Here is a 20,073-nt window from a genome sequence, read left to right as displayed (position 1 = left end):
CAGCCATGGAAATGCAAAGAAAGTGGAAATGGTGTGAAATGCAGAAACCTGAAGGTGGGAGAAGCAGCTGAGGGATAATTTCAGATGTTGATGGATGAATCATGAGCAGGAATTAGGGATAATCCTGTGCCTGTGAGAAGGAAGGGCTCCATCCAGGACCTTGAGCCCTCTGCTCAGCAAAGAGGAGGCTCTGATGCAGACCCTGAAGGTTTTTCCACCAAGGAGGAAAAGTTCTACAGCTTGAAAGAATTTTCAGGCTTCTCCCGCTTTCATTTTATTCATTTCAGTTTAGCTGTTTTGCAAAAAAAAGCAAATATTTAGGGCTGTGTTTGTGTAAATCATTATTTTATCCACCTCCCAATTCAGAAGGGTTTTTGGTAGCTTTCTCAAGGAGTCAAAGTCTCAATCTGAGCTTCTCTCCCTGCTGAAACTGTGAAAATGTGAGTGTTTTGTTGCTTTTTTGGCTTCATTTTGTTCTTCTTCAGCCATAATTCCTAGAGGCAAATGCAATGGTAACAGAGAAGCAGTACCACCAGTTTTTAATGTTATATATTGTATTAATATATCATATAATGTTACATAATTAATATAACATATAATAATATAATATAATAATATATTATTGTAATAATATATTGGAATTGTTTAATAGATACATTTTTACCCCCAAAACCTCTCTGTTTTCTAAAAATCCCTGCTGTAAATTCAGGATTTTTTTCAAAGTACAATATAAAATGCAAATTAGAAACCTGTAACTAATGGGACCACAACAAAATACTCTGGACTGACCATTTCTGCAGGGTGGTATTTCAGATTTCTGTTCTGTGCTCACAAGGTTGTGAGGCAGCCAAGTGTATGACAGAAATGTCATACACTGTGGATAAAGGTCAAATTTAAATGTTTTCACTGTTAAAATTATCCTTGTTCATGCTGTATGATCCTTAAAAATAAATAAAAACACAACAAAATGATTTTGCCAGGCTTCATTTATCAAAAAAAAGGAGAAAAACTCTGCTCTGTAGGGCACCTGTGGTAATGTTTCCCTAAAAGGGGGAAAACCACAATATATTTTACACTTGTAAAACCAGCTCCAGGCTCAGAATCCCCCAGAGCTGTGGCAACACGTGATTTAATCCTTAAATTTCATCCTTGAATTTCATCCTGATGCACTTTCCCAGCTCTGAGACACAATGGGGCATTAATTAGCCTGACCTTCAGCACCAGGCAGGTCCCTGCCTCAATTCTGGCTTTTCAACCTGGAAGATTTTCACAATTTCCAGAGAATTATCCCATGCAGGTGATGATCATGGAAAGGGAAGTTTCATTATTTTGAAACAGACTCTTCTGATGAAGACATTTTCCCTGATATCTAATTTAAACTTCCCCTGGCAGAGCTTGACTCTCCTGTCCCCCACCCTCCTGTCAGGAAGTTGTAAAAAAATTGTAATTGTTTGTTTTTTTAAAAAGATTTTTGAACTGTTTTCTAAATTGACTATCAGTAGAAATGCTTAATAGTTGAAAAAGTACTGAAATCACACATATTTAAGTGTACTGGAAGCTGTCCCAGACCATGGCAGGGGTTGGAACCAGATGATTTTTAAGGTCCCTTCCAATCCAAACCATTCTGGAATTTCAGCTTTTCTACAAAATGTTGGCAATCCATTCATTGGGGATAGGTAAAAAAAAATCATCCCTTGTTTTTATTTATTTAAATCAGGATATGCAAAAAATCACAGCAGACATGAGGAAAACAAGAGTGAAATTAAGTAGAAATAAAAAAAAAAAAAGAGCTTGTGCTAAATATTGATTACAGACCTGGTATTAACACAACTCATAGATATATTTAGGTTGGATTATAGATAAATTCTATTTTTCTCCTTCATACAAGTAAATCCTTTAAAACACAAAGGAAATCCCTGTACAGCATCAGATTTTACACTGAGAACCTCCAAGAGTAAGTTCTGGTGCTATTTCCAAATGTCAGCTATAGCCACAGGCTGTTTTACCCATTTAATTGAAGTTCATCCCTGTTAGTTAATAATTCATTTACCCTTAAAGCATTACAAACTTTCCCCACACAATGGGGCAAACAGAACCTTTTTTACATTATCCTCAGCTAATTCCAGCTAGGACTCAGGACAAATGGTTGAATATTAAGAATGGATTATTCTGAAATAATAAACTGAGCTGCAGCTGGAGTGTGACCTGAGACTGAGAATTCTGACTGAATCCTGCTGAGCTTCTGAATGGCCAAAGAATTCAGAACTCATAGAAAGAAGAAATTAGATTTGTGTATTAAATTTTTAACTATATTACAACTCAGGTTCAATAAGGATTTGTTTAATAAAATGTAGTTTAAATGTTCATAAGAGGACAACAGATGCTTTTTAAGATTTTTTAAGTATGTTTTTACTTTCAGAAACCAAGTAACAGTGTCAAATAATTTTAATTTTCAGAGGTAGTAATGAAACATAACCAGTTATTTAAAAGCTCAGATTCTCTACATTAATAATTATTTCAGTCAGAAATGAGAGTGTGGCTCCATTTACCTGCAGCAACTCAAAGTAGTGCAAGCAGTGATAGACTGGGATCAGCATGAGGCGAGGCAGGACATACTGGACAGCCTCCTTAAATCCTTCAGCTGTGGACTGGAAAGAAAAAAAACCAGGATTATTTACACAGAAATATTCAGCATGTGCTCCCATTATGTCCAATAGCCCTCAGAAATATGGAGGCCTCATTGGGTACTCAGAAACTGAGAATCACAGCTTTATCACTTAAAAAATGAGAAATATTTCCCACTCCCAGAGGTTACTAAGGCAGTAATTCAGGGTGTAAGATGAGGAGAGGTTTTTCCAACCAGTGGTGAAATTCCTGCCACCTTCCATCTGAGGAGAAACTGAATTACCTCAGGGACAGAAAGGAGGCCAGATTCAGCACCTGACTGAAATATCAACTTAATCTGGAATAAAAGAATTCAATTCCAGCTTTGAGCTTTAAATTTCAGAGGGCAGGAGGCAAAGGCCTTCCTTAAGGAATATTTAAGAGTGAGATGATCCAGCTCAGCAAGGAGCTGCAGAGGAAGCATCCCCTGAAGGAAGGGCTCAGAGGGATCTCACCCTGCAGAGACGTCCCAGTACCACTAAACTGGGCTTAACTGGGAGCACCAGTGCTCCATCAGCTGCTCAGCAGCTTCTCTAAGGGCATTTCTGAACACCAAACCAGCCTGAGCAGCATTTTTAATTGATAAATCTGCTACACAGGCAGAAAGAACCAATAAACCAATAAAAGAATCACAGATTATCCTGCTGGCCAGCAGTGACTAAGGAATTACTGCAGAATTAATCCAGAAAAAGAACAAGTCACAGCCTCAGGGCTGAAGGAGGCCTTGGATATGCACAGTAGGAAATGAAAATATGGTGTTTGTATGCCTGTGCTTGGCTTTAAAAGGTAAAATCAAAGTGGCAGTGTGAGAATTCACCCTCTGTTCTCATTCAGGATGTGAGGAGAAAAAAACCTGCAAATCACCCATGGATGGGTGAGAGCTGTGCCCTGTTTTTACAGCAAGAGGCAAAGTCAAAATATCCCACACTGAAGGAGGGAAAGGATCTTGAGGATTTCTTCCTTAGTTGAAAGCAAAGAATTACTGACAGAATTCCAACCTTTGAAATATGAGAATTAAAGCCATTCAGTATTTCTCATTTGCACTCACCTGGAAGTGGAGAGCCACAGCAGGTTTGGCCATTAAGTTGTTAAAATGCTCATGAAATTGTGGAGAGAGAATATCCTGGGACAAGGTTTCATATGGATCAAAGGCTTGCTCCTAAATAAAAACAGAATTAAACAGAAGTGAAGGATCCAAGCTATTTCTGTCCCAGCTGCTACAATAATTTCCTTTAATAAACTGATGGAACTTCTCAAGAAAATATTGATTTTACAAAATAAATACTGAGTAAACCACAATCTTATTTCACTTCAGCTTTTAAATGCCCATAATTTTCTTGGAATTCCTCAACCTCCCCATCTTCATGGACAACACAAACTTTGTTGTACTGAAGCAGTGGGAACCAAGAGAAGTTTTTGCTTTTCACAGATTTCACACGGAATGGCAATTTTACCTCCCCTCTCTCCATAAAGATGGACAATGTGGAAACTTGGGACACTTTTCCAGGGAAAACATCTAATGTGAGACAAAGCAACCAGTCCCAGGGGAAAGTCTTCAAGTGCCATCAAGGGTTTGGATGCAAAAATTATGGTTTTGTTTGGAGTGTGACTCCACAGGATCAGCTACAGCAGGATGGGAGGGAAACCTGGGGGCACAGGGATCCCACAGGAATCATTTCTGGTTGCAGGAATCATTCCTGGCTGTACAGGGATCATTTCTGGCTGTAGGAATCCCACAGGAATAATTTCTGGTTGCAGGAATCATTCCTGGCTATACAGGAGTAATTTCTGATTGCACAGGGATCCCACAGGGATAATTTCTGGCTGCAGGAATCATTTCTGGCTGCACAGGGATTCCACAGGAATAATTTCTGGCTGTACAGGAATAATTTCTGGTTGTAGGAATCCCTGCAGGAATAATTTCAGGTTGCAGGGATCATTTCTGGTGGCAGGAATCCCTGCAGGAATAATTTCTGGTTGCAGGAATCCCTGCAGGAATCATTTCTGGTTGCAGGGATCAATTCTGGTGGCAGGAATCCCTGCAGGAATAATTTCTGGTTGCAGGAATCCCTGCAGGAATAATTTCTGGTTGCAGGAATCCCTGCAGGAATCATTTCTGGTTGCAGGGATCATTGCTGGCTCCCAGCTGGGCTGTGCCAGGGCATGTCAGGCTGATCCCAGTCCCTGCAGGGACTGATTCACTCCTGAGTCACTGCTGGGCTCAGCACATCCCTCTTTTCACCCCAGTGCTTGCCAGGCTGCTGGATTTGGGAATGCCAACCCCACAAAATGCTTGTTTGAACATTGGTGAAGTCTCAAGTCACAGTGGAATCCACAGTGCAAACCCACTGCAGGAGCCAGGCCAGTATTTCCTGACTCTGTGCTGTCTTCTGGAATTATTTTAGATTTTTACTGCATTTACAAGTGCTTTCAGTTTCTTCCACTTAGACTTTGATCAGTGTTTTTATGTTTTGGGCTTGTTTCATGAACATGAGATTAAAATGAACTGCATTAGGGATCTTCCCAAAGAGATTAATTATTTAAAAAGGGTTTTATGCTTGCAATGCTGCAAAAGTGACTGAAATATGGAATTCTGGAATATTGAAATGATGGCTTTTGGCTGAAGGAGGGCAGGGTTAGATGGGATATTGGGAATTCTTCCCTGTGAAGGTGGGGAAGGGCAGGGCTGGAATTGCCAGAGCAGCTGTGGATCCCTGGCAGTGCCCAAGGCCAGGCTGGATGGGGTTTGGAGCAGCCTGGGAAAGTCCCTGGAAGTGTCCCTGCCATGGCAGGGGTGGCACTGGATGGGATTTAAGGTCCCTTCCAGCCCAAACCATTCTGGGATTCCATGGAAGCATCACCCTGATGTCCCTGTGAATGATCCCAGTGCAGGATATGGCCCTGGCTTGGGGTTTGCCCACTGCACCTCCTTGCTGTGTGCACTGCTTCCCACCTTCATTCCTTTGGGGATACTTCAAACACCAGAAAACAAATTTAAATCTACTGACAATCCCCTTGTTTCATCAGCTGCCCTGTGAAGATCCCTTCAGAAGCCCTCTGCCATCCACCTCCCACTTTTGGGTGTTAGTTTCTGAATTTCCTCCACGGCAGCAAAAAATATTTTATTTTCCCTATACACAAAATCAATGTTTTATTTTCCCCACGCTTCCTAATCTCAAAACCACGACAACATTTATGTTTTTAAACCTTCCAGGGAGCTGATGCAGAAAAAGAACCAGACAAAGCAGGAAGATTCCAGCTTGCAAGGGTTGTTTGGTTTTAATTCTCCTTCCCAAGAAGCTGAAGGACCTTTTTAATGGAAACACTAAATGAACAAGGCTGGCAGTGAGATAAGCAGAGCAAATAAACACTTCACTTTCCTATCTCCCTTTAATGATTCCCCTTGCAAACACTGACACAAAGATGATCTCACCCCGTGAGATGATCACATCAACAGCTCACTTATTAAGCAGGTCTTGCCCCATATTAACTGAACTCATAAATTCAAATATATTACCTTCATAAAAAGCTTGGGAAAATAATCTGGACTTCATTTCCTCTTCAAGTTTTTCAGTGAATGAAAAATCAGATGAGATTTTCACTCATTGAAAAGGATTTGTTTCCATTAAAGCACTGGATGATTCAGAGCAGCTTTTGCAGTAAAATCTGATTTTTTTTTTCCCCAGGATAATGCTGCTATTTCAAATTTAAGGTGTTTTTTTTTTCCAGTTTCAATAGCTACTTTAATCCATTGATCAAACACTTCTCCTTATCATTATAAAGCAATTATGCTTCAATAACTGCTAAGACTTGGTCAGCTGGACTTTCTACATGAGTGGTTTATTGAAGCAATGCCAAGAAAACTTTATCTTTTATTCCTAAATGAGTGGCACCTGTGCCCAAAAATCACTATTTTTTACAGCCACAAACATGTAATAATTCTTCAGGTGGTGCTGGGGTGTTCATGCAATCCTCATATCTTAAAAATGGAAGATACATAAAAGTAAAATTCAAAGTTAATATAATAAAAAGTGTAATTAATAAAAATATAAAAAATATAAATATCTAAAATATATAAATTATACGATTTTAAAAATAAACACCATAATTTTAAGATAAAACTAAAAATTTGCCATTCACCATGTGTTTCACCTGATACATTCTCTGTCAGCTCAGAACAATTAATTTCCTCTTTAATAGGTGTTTATTTCTATGATTGCTCTCATGTTTTAGAGCCAAAAACTGGGATTAATACACATCCCAAAGAAAAGCAAATTCCATTCAAGCCATGTCCAAGGACAGCAAAATTTCCATCTCTACCCTGGTCATCCTCTCCAAGAGTTTTCTCCCCAGACAATTAAAATGTTGTGGTTTATTCTAAGCTGAACTGTTCTCTTGCCTCTCAGGTGCTGCTTTTGCCCTGTGCACCTCCCTGCTGAATTCCAGAGTCATTCTGCACCTATTTTTAGGAATTCTGACTAAACTGAGCTCTATCCCTCTTTAGCTTTGAGACTCCCTTCTGTATTTCAGAATAGAAATATTTAAGAATAATATTAATATTAAATAAAATATATTAAATATATAATATAGTAATAGAGTCTTAATATTATTGCAATTATTAATAATTAAATAATAATATTAATATATTATGTGTTAAATATATTATTATATTTTCATACATTAAAATATAATAATATTTAAGAATATTTAATAGAATAATTTTAGTATGGAGTATTTGAGAATTTTTAAAAAGTTCCTGACAGTATTTCAGTTTCAAAACAAACTGAGAAAATAATTAATAACCTTGCAGTAGGAGCCACACCCAACCCCAGTGCAGTGTTTTTCCTTATTCCTGCTCTTCAATACCCACTTTAGAGCTCAGGGAATCAACAGCACTTCTGGTGCAATCCTGAGCCCTAAACTGCTGCTCTGATACTTCATTCACCCCTGGAGTCCCTGAAGATATTTCCCATTCCAGATGGGAATTTGGAATGAAAACCCTGGGTCATGGTTTTGCATGGGAGACATTGAGGGAAGTGATGCAAAGTTCCCAAAGTGAACTGAAGAAAAGATTATTCTAGAGGTGGGAAACTGACTGAAATTTTAGGTTTTGTTTCTTTACACTGTCAGTGGGAAAGAAAAGCCTGCAGAGGGAGAAGTGTTCTGAAGGTTTTGTTCTGATTCTTATTACTCTTGCTTTTAGTTACTGTTAATAACTGTTTTCTTTACTGTTTGTTTTAACTGTTTCTTTACTGTTAATAAAATGTTTTCTTTATACCTTTTAAGGTTTTGAGCTTTGCCTTTCTCCTCATCCTCCTTCCCACAGGGAATGGGTGCTGGGGATGGGCCAGCACTGAACCCTCCACACTCCTTGGTGCACTGGCTGGGAAATCTCAAACTGGTGAACCAAAACCACTACACCATGCTTTGAGTGATTTAATAAAAACAAACATAAAAAACCCCCCTAAACCAACCAAATGAAACACCAAACCTCTGCCAGGTCCTCAAAGCAGCTGCCAGCCAGAGGGTGAGGGCTGCTCTCATCTGTCATTTCCACAGTGTCCTCAATCAGTCCCAAAAGCTTCACTGTCAGCTCGTGGATGTCTGAAATGTTGCTGAATATCACATCAATGTCCTGCAAACACAAAACAGGGCTGAGTCCTGGCTGGGAGGATTTATTTGGAGCATGGAAATATTGGAGTGGGTTTTGTCTGAACCGGGAGGTAAATGGAGAGGAGTTGAATCTTTAATTCTTTTTGCCAGGGTTGGGATTAAATGGTGAGACAGTATTTCAGGTGTTTGTTAGTTCTTATCTCTGTCACAGTCTCACAAACAGTGAGTTCTCTGTCAGCACAGAAAGTCTGAAATTCTCAGTAACCAGGGTTCCAGCAGAGAGGAGCCAGCAGAAAGCAAGGAAAAGTTAAACTCCATGGTCTTCCCAGCCCTCCAGGCTTCCCTGAGCACCTCCAGCCTTGCCCAATTTCCAGAGCATCCTTCCCAGGAGCTGCTGTGCTGCCAGGACAGGCTGGGACCTGGGCAGACACTCCTGGCCCTTCCTGCTCTTTCTTGTCCCACAGAACACAGCAGGAAGGAGCTGATTTACAGGAGGAATTTACAGCAGCTCCAGGCTCAGATCCTCCAAACCACAGGTGCAGTTAAAGCAGCTGCTGGGCTGAGAACAGAGCAGGAATTGGCAGCTTCCTTCCCAAATTCTAATTGTAGATTTTCAATTCCCCACACTCAATGTGGGAGCCCCTTCCCCAATTCAGTGTCCTGGATTCCTCCTCTGAATTCCCTGCTCAGAAGTTTCTCTGCCTCAACCTCCCACTGACCTCCTGCCAGTGCCCAGAGCATGGCAACCCTCTTGTGGGAACATGAAATCCTGAAATTTCCCATACCCATTCCCAAAAGAATATTCCTCAGCTCCCAAACATGGCTCCCTTCTCCTCCCATCATCTTCACTGGAATTCTACCCCCACAGCTGCACAATTCCATCAGCTCCTAAGGACTTCCCCACCCAGCTGGGATGGGAATGGCTCCTGCTGGCTCTTTTTAACCTGCTGGTACCACCTAAAAATCCCAGTTCAGGTTCTGCTGGCCTGTCCCCTTCTCCCTGCCCACAGGAAGGATCCACCAATCCTTCCTTACTCCTCCTGAGAACAGAATTTGCCACAAGGACAATTTCAATCAAATATTTCAATCATTTCTCAAACAGAGGTTCCCTTCACAGTTAGAGAATCCACAGCCAAGGGCTGTTTAAATTGGAATTTCTACAGGTAAGGGGTAGCCTGTAAATGTCAGTTAAAACATTCACTGCACATGCAGGTAGATGATTTGATTTCTGTCTTGAGCAAAAGTGAAACTGTTACCTAAATGACCAAAATAATCCAGCTGCTGCTGGCATCTGACAGGGAATTGTGTCCATTAAGCTCCATTCCCATTAATGGCAATTCCCCCATTGGATTTCACACACAGACAACACTCATTATTCACTGACAGACAATAAATCAAATTAGATTTCACCTCCAACACAGTTAATGCAAAATGGGTAAGTTCTGGCTGCTAATGGAGCAATTAGCAGTGCTGATCAATAAAGGACTCACATGAGGTGTGAAGAGTCTCCTGTTGGACAGAAAAGCCTCCCGAAATACTTTGATGATCAGGTTGAGCTCCCTCAGGTACTGCCTTTCCTCTGCAATCTCATTTCTCACCAGGTCGTAGTAGTTGAGCTCCCCAGAAGAAGAGGGCTCATCCTCACACAGAGAAACCAACCCAATCTCATCCTGATCAAACATATCCATCAAAACCTGCCAAAGAAATCCAGGGAATTACACCCAGCCAGACCTTCACACGTGGCTCCAGCTCAGCTATTTCAATGTGTTCAGAGAAATCCTTGGAGTTTTTAATACAATCCTTGCTGTGTTCACTTTCACAAGGGAGTAATATTTCAACTTTGGCAGCAGGAGGCTGCAGCACTTGCCAAAGCCATTTTCCCCCTTGGAAGTGAGCACGACCTAGAAAACAAGTTACAATTCATGCAGAATCAACTTGGAAAACAAGGAATCTTGCATAAGCCTTGGACAAAACCTCCTGCTGAAGATAAAACCGAACAAAAATGTTTCTCATTTTAATGGGCATGAAAACTAAAGGTCTTTTCTGTGTTAGGAAGGAGAGTTGCCACGACAAAGTGACATCAGGAGGGTGTGACAGCAGAGAAATGAAGGACAACATCATTTTCTGGCCTTACACTGCTTGTAAAGGCTCCTGCTGTTCCAAAATTTATGCAGGCTCAACTTTAATTTCTGCTGTGACAGATCTGCCATGAATAAGGAGAGAAGCTTTGCCTTTGACTTAAATGTTTGCTGTGACAGATCTGCCATGAACAGGGAGAGAAGCTCTGCCTTTGAGTAAAACCAGGCTCTCCCTCTGATCCTCCTCTGAACACACCTCCCAGATCAAATAAATTGAACAAATCACCTCCAAATACTGTTTTAATCCCAACCCCTTACCTTATCAGCACACATTGATACTTTAATGTCCTGCTGGGAGATCTCAAAGTGTCGGATATTGAAAACATAATTTCCAGCCAGCTTTAAAATGTCAGCTGAGATGTATTCCAAAACAGCCACGATATAGAGAGAGACATGGTAATCCACCTTGTAGCCCAGGACCTCCTGCAAAGTGAAAACAAGAGAAAACAAATGGGTTTTTATTCCAGAAATTCATCTAGAATGACGATAAACACATTGAATTTTCTACTGAAATAGATTTTGTCTGTGGTGATAATTTACAGTAATGGAACACCCAGGGCTGAGGCCATCAAATGGAAATTGGAACATCTGCCTGGAAGGAGATGCTTGTAAATATGTTATTTTGCAGTATTTTAAGAGAGGAAAAGCTACAGAGCTTGAAATAGTCCCTCCTCTAAAAATGACAGTCCTAAAAATAGAATTCATTTAAGGAAGGGACTTCAGTGGAATGACACCTGTACTTAAATTTCCATCTCTGTCTGTGCTTATTGCAGGACTCTGACCCTAATGTGGACTCTTGAGAACAGAGTAGCTTTCACCTTCAAGGAATCATGGAATGGTTTGGGTGGGAAGGGACCTTAAAGATCATCTCTTCCACCCCCTGCCACACCAACTGAGCACTCAGCACTCCATAAAATAATGGAACTTGAATAATGAAAGTCTGAAGAGACAAAACCCAGGATGAATGTAGCACATTATCCCTGGGAACATGCTCCATGTCCTGCACAGCTTGCACCACGCAGCCTTTCACCTGGCAATAAATGCAGCTGACTTTGTGCATTTGAATAAGGCAGACTTGTTCTCATTATGGGCTGGTGCATCCTCTAAAAATCAGATTCTGGGCCTGTTTTCACACTTCTAAACCAGATTTCACCAAAGAACACCAGTGGCATTTAGGAAGATCTTATTTAATGCTGTTTCCTCTCTTGACATCCCTCCCCCTCTCATTACCCCTCAGGAATTGAGATGTGAACACAGCAAGGAGACCTAAAAAAGTGCTTTAATTTCTGCTTATGTGCCAATAAAGTTTTCTCAACAGCTGGAAACACCTCTGCAGATCTCTTGATTTTTAAACCTGAGGCAGCAGTGACATTCAGCAGTGACTGAAAGGACACTGACACATCTTGGTTGACAGTACACAAGGAACAGGATCTGCTGTTCCCTCTTCTATTTTGGCTTCTGCAGCATTTTGAAACAAATAAAGGCATCAAAGCAGTGCTGCTGAAGCAGGGAAGGTATTTGAGTTTTGTTTGTGTTAAAAACTAACTAATCCTATTTCAAAGTAGAGTAATGGATTAACACACTGAAGTTTTGAAGGTGATGAATTTAAGGATTTACTTTTACTACAGTAAATTCAGCTTTGTGGTGATTCTGTACTCCCTCTGCCAAGAAGAAAAACTTCTTAAATTTCACACAAATTAAAGAAATACATTCAAGGTCATGCTGGGGGGCAGGAAAGGTGAGAGGTACCTTCAGTAAGGGATGGATTTTGTCCACAGGGAGCAGGAGAGGGTTCCTTCTTTTCCGTTTCTCGATGGCCGACTGAGCGTCAGCGATGGCCCACTTGTCTATGGGGTGGGGAAACGTCTTCTGAACCCGCTCCTGCCCAACACACACAGCTCTGAGACAACCACAGCCACCAGGGAGGTTTAAATAAAACAGCACAGCAAATTACTTCCCCTCCAGGACAGGCAATTATCCTCCTCCTCAGTGTTTGCAACACGTTTTCCTAATTGTTCTCTGCTTACTCAACTCAGCTTCTCTCTTTTCAGCAATTCTGAGCAAGCTCCCCTCCCTGAGCAGCAAGAACTCCTTCAAATCTCCTAAAATCTACGATTTCAAGAGCAGCAAGGAGGTTTCGGTCTCCACTTGCAGTGGAAGATGTTTCTGCCATGGTAAGGAGTTGGATATGGATGGTCTTTCAGATCCCTTCCAACCCAGACTATTCTGGGATTCTGTGAGACCAGGATCCCAAAATATAAACACTATCAGGAAGTAATGAACAGCTCACAGCCTACAAAAAAAACCCCAAGCTGATATTGCTCCTATTTGAGAAAAGAGTGCAACTTGCCCTACATCAGATCAAGCTCATGGCAGAATGAAAAGCTGAAGGATGAGCTGGAAAAAAATGGTGAAATATTTGTGTCCCTTTGATTAAAAGATTTTTGCACACATTCCAAGAGCTAACAGGAGGCCCTAACAGAGAGGCAGATTTTCTTAGAGGCAGCTTTTAAACCTTTGCAGAGGCCATTTAATGCCCAGCTTTCTGGTCAGCTCCCAGGCTAACACAGGGTGACATTCCCTCCTGGAGAGCAGCCCCCAGTGACCCTTCCTTGGGATCCCACCAGGAGATCCTCCCAGGAATGGAGCTAAGGTGGCATTCAGCCATCCTGCAGCTCAGAATCATGGAGTTCCAGACTGGTTTGGGTTGGAAGGGACTTCAATCCCATCCAGTGCCACCCCTGCCATGGCAGGGACACCTCCCACTGTCCCAGGCTCTGGGGATTCCATCCCAGCCAGGAATTCCTTATATCCAACCTAACACAAGCCTCCTGTGCTCCAGCACTGCTTCCCACTGATTCCTTTAGGAACAATTTGAAGGGCTGCTTCTATTTAAAAAAAACATTTTTAATTTGAGATTTTTAGGCCTTGATCCTGCAAATACTTAAGGACAACATCTTGGACCAACAGTTCCATTAGCTCCAGGCTGTTATGTAAATATGATAAACTTCAGAGATCACAGCTCTCATGTTTCCCCTCAACAGCTAGAAACAGCTGAGGAACAGATCCAATCCCAAGAGCTATTAAGGAACTATTAAATTTTGCTTTTAATTTAGTGACATAATAATTTTCATGTATCAGTATTTAAAAAAACCCCATAAATTAATAATTAATGTTGAATAAAGGGCATCTAATAAAAATCTAAAACGCTTTAGGCAAACCCTTTGGCCAATACACACATCTATATTTATATATATAAAAATTATTTATACATATAAAATATATAATCAACATAAATATATACATATCATACATATATATTATATTAAAATATATAATTATATAAATTTACCTATATATAAAATTTTTCTTTCATTTCCATGATGCACATACATAATTTATATTAATACAGACATATAATAATTGTAACACACATATAATTTATATACTTTTATATATATATATGTAATTCTTTTAATTTCCACGTAGAGAATCCCATACAAAGACATAATTTTGGATGAGGCTGAAAATCCTGGACCTACAAACTGATGTAAAATTAATGCTCTACAAAGCTCTATTGGGGCACAGCCACGTGGAAGCATTTTCTGCCTCCAGACTCCATTAAACCCTCATTTTGGAATGATGACACAAAAACTGACAGCTGCAATAATACAAGAGCCTCAGTGAGCCCAGTAAAGTCCCAGGAACATCCAACTCTATTCCCTCAGCTGCACAATCCAGGCCTGGTAACAGTAATCTTTCATTGAAATATTTAATTTTTTTTCTTGCATATTGATGACAAAAAAGTAGGAAAAATTCTCAAATTCATTGTGCATTCAACAGCAGAAAATCCTTGGAAGCATTTTGCATTTATAAAAATATTACTGAAAGGAAAAATTTCCACAATTTCTATCCTGAAGCACTGGGTAAAAAAAAAAAAAAGTGTTTCCAGTTAAATTTATTTTTAAAATCTACATATAATCAGAGAACCCCAGAATAGTTTGGGTTGGAAGGGCCCTTAAAGCTCATCCAGCTCCAATCCCTGCCATGGGACACCTTCCACTATCCCAGGCTGCTCCAAACCCATCCAGCCTGGCCTTGGGCACTGCCAGGGATCCAGGGACAGCCACAAAGTCCTGTCAGGAAGCTCTGAGCTTCCAGCCTGCATTGCCCAAACTATCCCAAATAATTTCAGCAATCCCAGAGGCAAAGCCTTGTTTCTGCAGCCCCAGTGGTACCTCCACGTCCTGCACGGTGCGCGGCTGGGCGATGCACAGTTTGTTCAGCAGCTGCAGGATCAGCTCCTCAATGTAGTACAGGGAATCTTCCTTTGCTGACAGGTTGGGGTGAACCTGCTGCTGCACCTGGCCAAGGGAATGCAAAGAATTAAGGGTTTTTTCACTAAAAAAAGAATCTCAGCAAAAGCAGGATAGCTCTGGATTGCAGTGCTGCAAATTCACACTACTTTAATATTTCTCACAAGTTTTCCTCCGGAGTTGAGGTGGTAATTCCTATTCCTGCCAAGCTGGCACCTCTGTGGAATTCCAAACTCTGTGTTTTGCCATTATGGTGGGGAGGAGTGTCAAGCCAAGGCAGATTCCTGCCAGCACTGGAGTGAAACCATCCCTGTGGGTATCAGCGAGTTACTCATGGATGAGTAAGTGCACTGACGTTACCAGCCCTCACACGAGTGAGCTGCAGCAGCAGCTCACCCTGCCTCAGAGCACCACAGGGCCACCAGGGAAGAGCAAGCAAAAGCTGCCTCCCACCTCTCTCCAAGGCAAGGCAGGCAAATTCCTTTTATCTCAATTCATGGAGATTAATCCCAGCTTTGGTTTCCCTGGCTAAAGTGGACCAGACAACCCAGAACAGGCAAACTCAGCAAGTGCCCACACAGAAAGGGCTACAATTGACTCATCCTGGCTCAGCAGGGCTCTTTTGCTACTAAAAAATCCCCCCAGTCAAAATACCCCACCTTCAAAAGACAAAAAAAGCATGCAGGGGTTGGTCTCCATACTCAGTTTTCCCTGGCAGCCTCTCAGTCAGGAAAGTGCTCACTAGATCTCAAACTATAGCCAAAAGATTCGTAAGGAAGACAATCCAGGGAAATTCCCTCCTCTCCCCATATAAATTCCATGTAAATCACCTCCAAAACGTCACAGGACACACTCACATTGGTATTCACAGGACAAATGGGGTGGCAGCTCCTCGGGACAAGACACAAATATCTTTTTTGAGGTTGAATTCTGATGCTCTGAAATAAAGGTACATCCTCTTCCAAAGCTCAGTGAGCAGATCCCAAAAACTGGGGGGCTCTGAGGGCTTCCTCCAAATTAAGGAGGATCCCAGAATGGCCTGGGTTGGAAAGACCTTCAAGATCATCCTGTTGCCCTCCTGTCTTGGGCAGGGACAACTTCCACCACCCCAGGCTGCTCCAAGCCCTGTCCAGCCTGGCCTTGGACACTTCAGGGATCCAGGGGCAGCCACAGCTGCTCTGGGAATTCCATTCCAGGGCCTCCCCACTCTCCCAGCCAAGAATTCCCAATTTCCCATCTAACCCTGTTCTCTGTGAGCTTGAATCCACCTGCCCAATCTTATTACAAAGTTATTTTATAGCCCTGTAAATGTAATTTTGCCTTCCATGCCTCAAACAGGATGCTTTACACAACTGATTCCCAGCTGACACGGACACAAGAGCCTGAAAGAAAGAAAAAATCCTCAAGAAAACCAAACCCACTCCTTGAAAACTCCTCCTTAAGACAGCAGGTTTTCAACAATAGCCAGGGCATTTTGTGTTCTTCCTGCACATGAGAGTTTAATTCCCAAAACAATGGCAAACCAGGAAGTGCTGGGTTAAGGTCCTGCCACGTGTCTCAGAGCAGCACCACAGCAAGAGCAGGACCAGCGAGGAAATCAAATGAAATTCGTGTCCCTGCAGTGAACCCTTAATGATGCTCCAGAGAATGACAAGAACAGGAACAGTCAGGAGAGGAGGAAGATCAGGAGGAGATGGGAACTCCCACTGCCTGATCAGACTGCAGAGTTCTCCTCCCTCCAGTCACTTATTTCAGACTTCACTGCACAAAAAAATGATTTTATTTGTACCTGACTTCAGTTCAAAGGTCTGAACAGCTCATGCCACACTCCCCTAAACTTTCCTGGGAGCACATGGATGTGCAGCAAGGCTGAGGAGCAGCAGAGGAGCACAGAGCTCTCCTTAAACAGTGACAGGGAATCTCAGCTGCATTTTAGGAACACAAATGATGGAATCCTGGAATGGCCTGGATTAGAAGGGACTTTTAACAGCATCCCATCCCACCCCTGCCATGGCAGGGACACCTCCCACTGTCCCAGGGTGTCCCAGTGTCCAGCCTGGCCTTGGGCACTGCCAGGGATCCAGGGGCAGCCACAGCTGCTCTGGCAATTCCAGCCCAGCCAGCAATTCCCAATTCCCAATCTCCCATCCATCCCTGCCCTCGGGCAGTGGGAGCCATTCCCTGTGTCCTGTCCCTCCATGCCTTGTCCCCAGTCCCTCTCCAGCTCTCCTGGAGCCCCTCCAGGCCCTGCCAGGGGCTCTGAGCTCTCCCTGGAGCCTTCTCCTCCAGGATGAGCATCCCAACACCCCCAGCCTTTCCCCATTTCTGTTCCATGCCCCAAATCATCTCCGTGGCCCTCTCCAAGACCTGGAGTCAATTTTCCTTCAAAAGGAGCAAAACCAACAACAAAGCCCAACATCTCCTGGTTGAGACAACTCTCCCCAGAGGATTTAGAAGCTCAGCTGCCTCTTGAAATGAGTCTGCAGCATCCTGAAAGGTCCCAGAGGAGCTTCTGCACTCCCTGGCTTTCAGAGAAGTCATTTTGACACAAACACTGAGGGGAAAAAACCAATTTCATTTCAAGCCAGTGTTTTCCAGAGCAAAACAAAAATGCTGTAATAAAAGCTGTGCACCTGCTGATCCAATCAGATGCCACTGGATCAAGGACAGAACACTTATTCTTTAGAGAGCTCCCCAAATCCTGACTGAGAGGACTGGAAAAGCAAGGAGAGACTGATCAACACTCAATGTATGGAAAAGAGCAGGAGGAGTTCCTGGGGATGGCACTCACACAAGGGACATTCACTGATCTCTGCTTCACACTGAAATACCTGAGCACAATTACATAAACTGCCATGGGATAAACCACAGCTACCCAGGCTGAATTTTGTCTGGTAATTGTTTCTTTTAAGGGTCAAAATACCCTTTAAAACCCACAAGGCGCTGCACCGATGAGCTCTGCTGCACCAAGCTGAGCAGAAGGGAGCACAGAAAACAGATTTTTAACCTATTTTATCTGTGAAACAGCAGAGTGTCTGGAGTCATTAAAGGGAGATTAGGATTAGCAGAACTAACTAATTTTTAGTGTCATTTATACAGGTTTAGTCCAAGTTGTGCCAAGGAAAAGAAATTAAACAACGGGTGCAGGAGTGGCATTTAAACTTGGCCTTAAGGCCTTTCTGGGGGACATAATTTTATTTTACATTGAAATTCCTAAACTGCTCCTTCTCTTGCTCCTCAGCTTTTCCCCATTCTCCCACCCTTCCAATGTGCATTTGATGAAAATCCTCAAAAGCTTCTCCACAAAATTCCTTCTCAGTGAAATATTATTAATCCTCAGAGCAAGGAGTCTGTTCAGAAATGATGAGGATAAAACTTTTCATGGGGATAAATGGTATTAAAACTAGAAACAAAATTATTTATTTTTTTTAACCAATATAATGGCAGGATTTTGAATTCACAGGAATTCTGGATCTCAGACTTTGGGAAATGCAGAAGTCCAGAGGAGAAAATAAATTATCAAAGGGATTCATTTGAAATGACAAAAAACGGAGGGAAAAAAAATAGAGAAAAACAGAGACCTGCAAGGAAGTTCTTTTTAGCCTTTTCTGAGACAAACCAACAGCTTGGCTACAACACCTAAATATATTTTTACTTAGTAGATTATTTTGATAGTGGAAACACATCCAGAAAACTCCAGCTGTTCCACAGCGAGCACTTGAGCAAAACAAAAGATTTTTCATTTAAAAAACCCCCAAGAACAGAAAATTCCCAAATCCACGACGTGCACATTGAGTCTGCAGGCAGCACATTCCGCCACAAAAACATGGATTCGTCTTCCTGAAATATTTGGTAAAAATATCCCAGTTTTCTACTCATATTCAAAACTACATTTTCAGAAAATGGAATTCCAGTATTACCTGAAATTTCAGAACAAGAAGTTTCTCATTTAAATTCATTTTTTTTAATTTAAAAAATCAGTGTTTTAATTCTTTCTTATCTTTTCTCTCCCGAAGATAATTCTGACCATAAGAAACACAAAACATCTGCTCCAAAGGCATTTTTAATCCCTCATCATGGATGATGCTCCAGAGGAAGAAGGGAACCAAATGGAGCAACTTAAAGGCTCCATTATTCACTGAAAGGGGACAGCAGTAGTATTCCAAATTTTCAAGCATTATTCTTTAGAAAGAACCACAAAGATTTAAATACTTGAAGAGAAATCCCCAATAAAAAAGCACTGGCAACTTTTTAAAAATAACCACACTGATTTCTTATTTTATTTCCAGCACAGCAATTTCTGGCTGGCCTGTCTTTCTTAAATCAGACTAAAACATGCTGAGAGAGGAACAGCATGAAGCAGCCTCTTAAGTAAAAGAGAATTTTTATCTGCATAGAGCATTTGGCTTTTTTTACTGTAAAAAATTTGAAGCATGGTTAGCAAAATAAAATTATCCCTCAACTGACTGTACAGGGGTATTAAAAAATCATCTTACACACCAGTCTGGTGTAAATGTGATTTTTTTCCCATCTTTAGCTATTTAAATAATCTTCTCCTACAGTATATTCTAGCTGAGGGGAGGGTGAATTAAAGCAGGAATGATGGGTGGTACAGACAGGATCTGACTCTGAAACAGCATCAAAGACTGTCCTAAAATCTCCTGGGAAAACTGCTTGGTGCCTACAGAAAAAAAAACATTAATGATGACACAAATACACAGAAATTCTTCTTTCTCCAATTAATTGTTGTTTTCTTTCACACAGAGTCAAGGAGAAGCTAAAATTGGGTTTATTCACATGTCCACAAACTATATATATATATATATATTTTTTTTTTTTTTAATCTTCTAACCTGATGGAAAATGAAGTGTTTGGATTTGATCCATCCATAAAGTGCTTTGTTAAAATTGAGATGAAGCCTGAGGGAGCCCAGCACAGCTTCTGGCTGTGACAGGGGAGGGAAACACCACGAGCTGGCTGTGCCCTCATCTGAATCAACACCTAGGGGGATTTCTGAAGGAGTTCTGAATGAGTTAGAGATGGGACCTCTGAGTTTTTTAGATGATGTGATTTATTTTCTTATCTTCTACAGGAAGGGTGAGTTCAGCTCACATCTTCACTGCACGGTTCAGAAGGTCACAAGACCCTCAGTTACAAGACTTTTTAAAGATTTATTCCCCAATAAAACACTGCCAACAAGGATATTTATGGTTTTAACCCAACCCTTAAATATTTCATCTTATGGAGCCATGCTGCAGTGTGAGCTTCCTTAGCCACTCATGTTATGGCACACAGACCCACAGTGCTGCATCCTAAACTCCTTGGTTACCTCTGGAACTACT

The 20,073-nt window shown here is 41.5% G+C and overlaps 1 protein-coding gene across 1 annotated transcript in view; it reads right to left on the bottom strand.

Annotated features, from left to right (window-relative positions):
- Positions 1-20,073, bottom strand: part of SOS2 (SOS Ras/Rho guanine nucleotide exchange factor 2) — a 46,297-nt gene that overhangs the window by 19,124 nt on the left and 7,100 nt on the right. The window contains exons 2-8 of the mRNA XM_041409876.1: positions 14,654-14,779; positions 12,165-12,296; positions 10,674-10,838; positions 9,768-9,971; positions 8,156-8,299; positions 3,713-3,823; positions 2,550-2,648 (exon numbers count right to left, since the gene is read on the bottom strand). Of these exons, the coding sequence (XP_041265810.1) occupies positions 2,550-2,648; positions 3,713-3,823; positions 8,156-8,299; positions 9,768-9,971; positions 10,674-10,838; positions 12,165-12,296; positions 14,654-14,779 (981 nt within the window). The remainder of the gene's footprint in view (positions 1-2,549; positions 2,649-3,712; positions 3,824-8,155; positions 8,300-9,767; positions 9,972-10,673; positions 10,839-12,164; positions 12,297-14,653; positions 14,780-20,073) is intronic.

Source organism: Onychostruthus taczanowskii, unplaced genomic scaffold (genome assembly GCF_017590055.1).
Source record: "Onychostruthus taczanowskii isolate IOZ18803 unplaced genomic scaffold, ASM1759005v1 scaffold100, whole genome shotgun sequence".
NCBI lineage: Eukaryota > Metazoa > Chordata > Aves > Passeriformes > Passeridae > Onychostruthus > Onychostruthus taczanowskii.
This window is presented reverse-complemented; position numbering and strand designations above follow the sequence as displayed.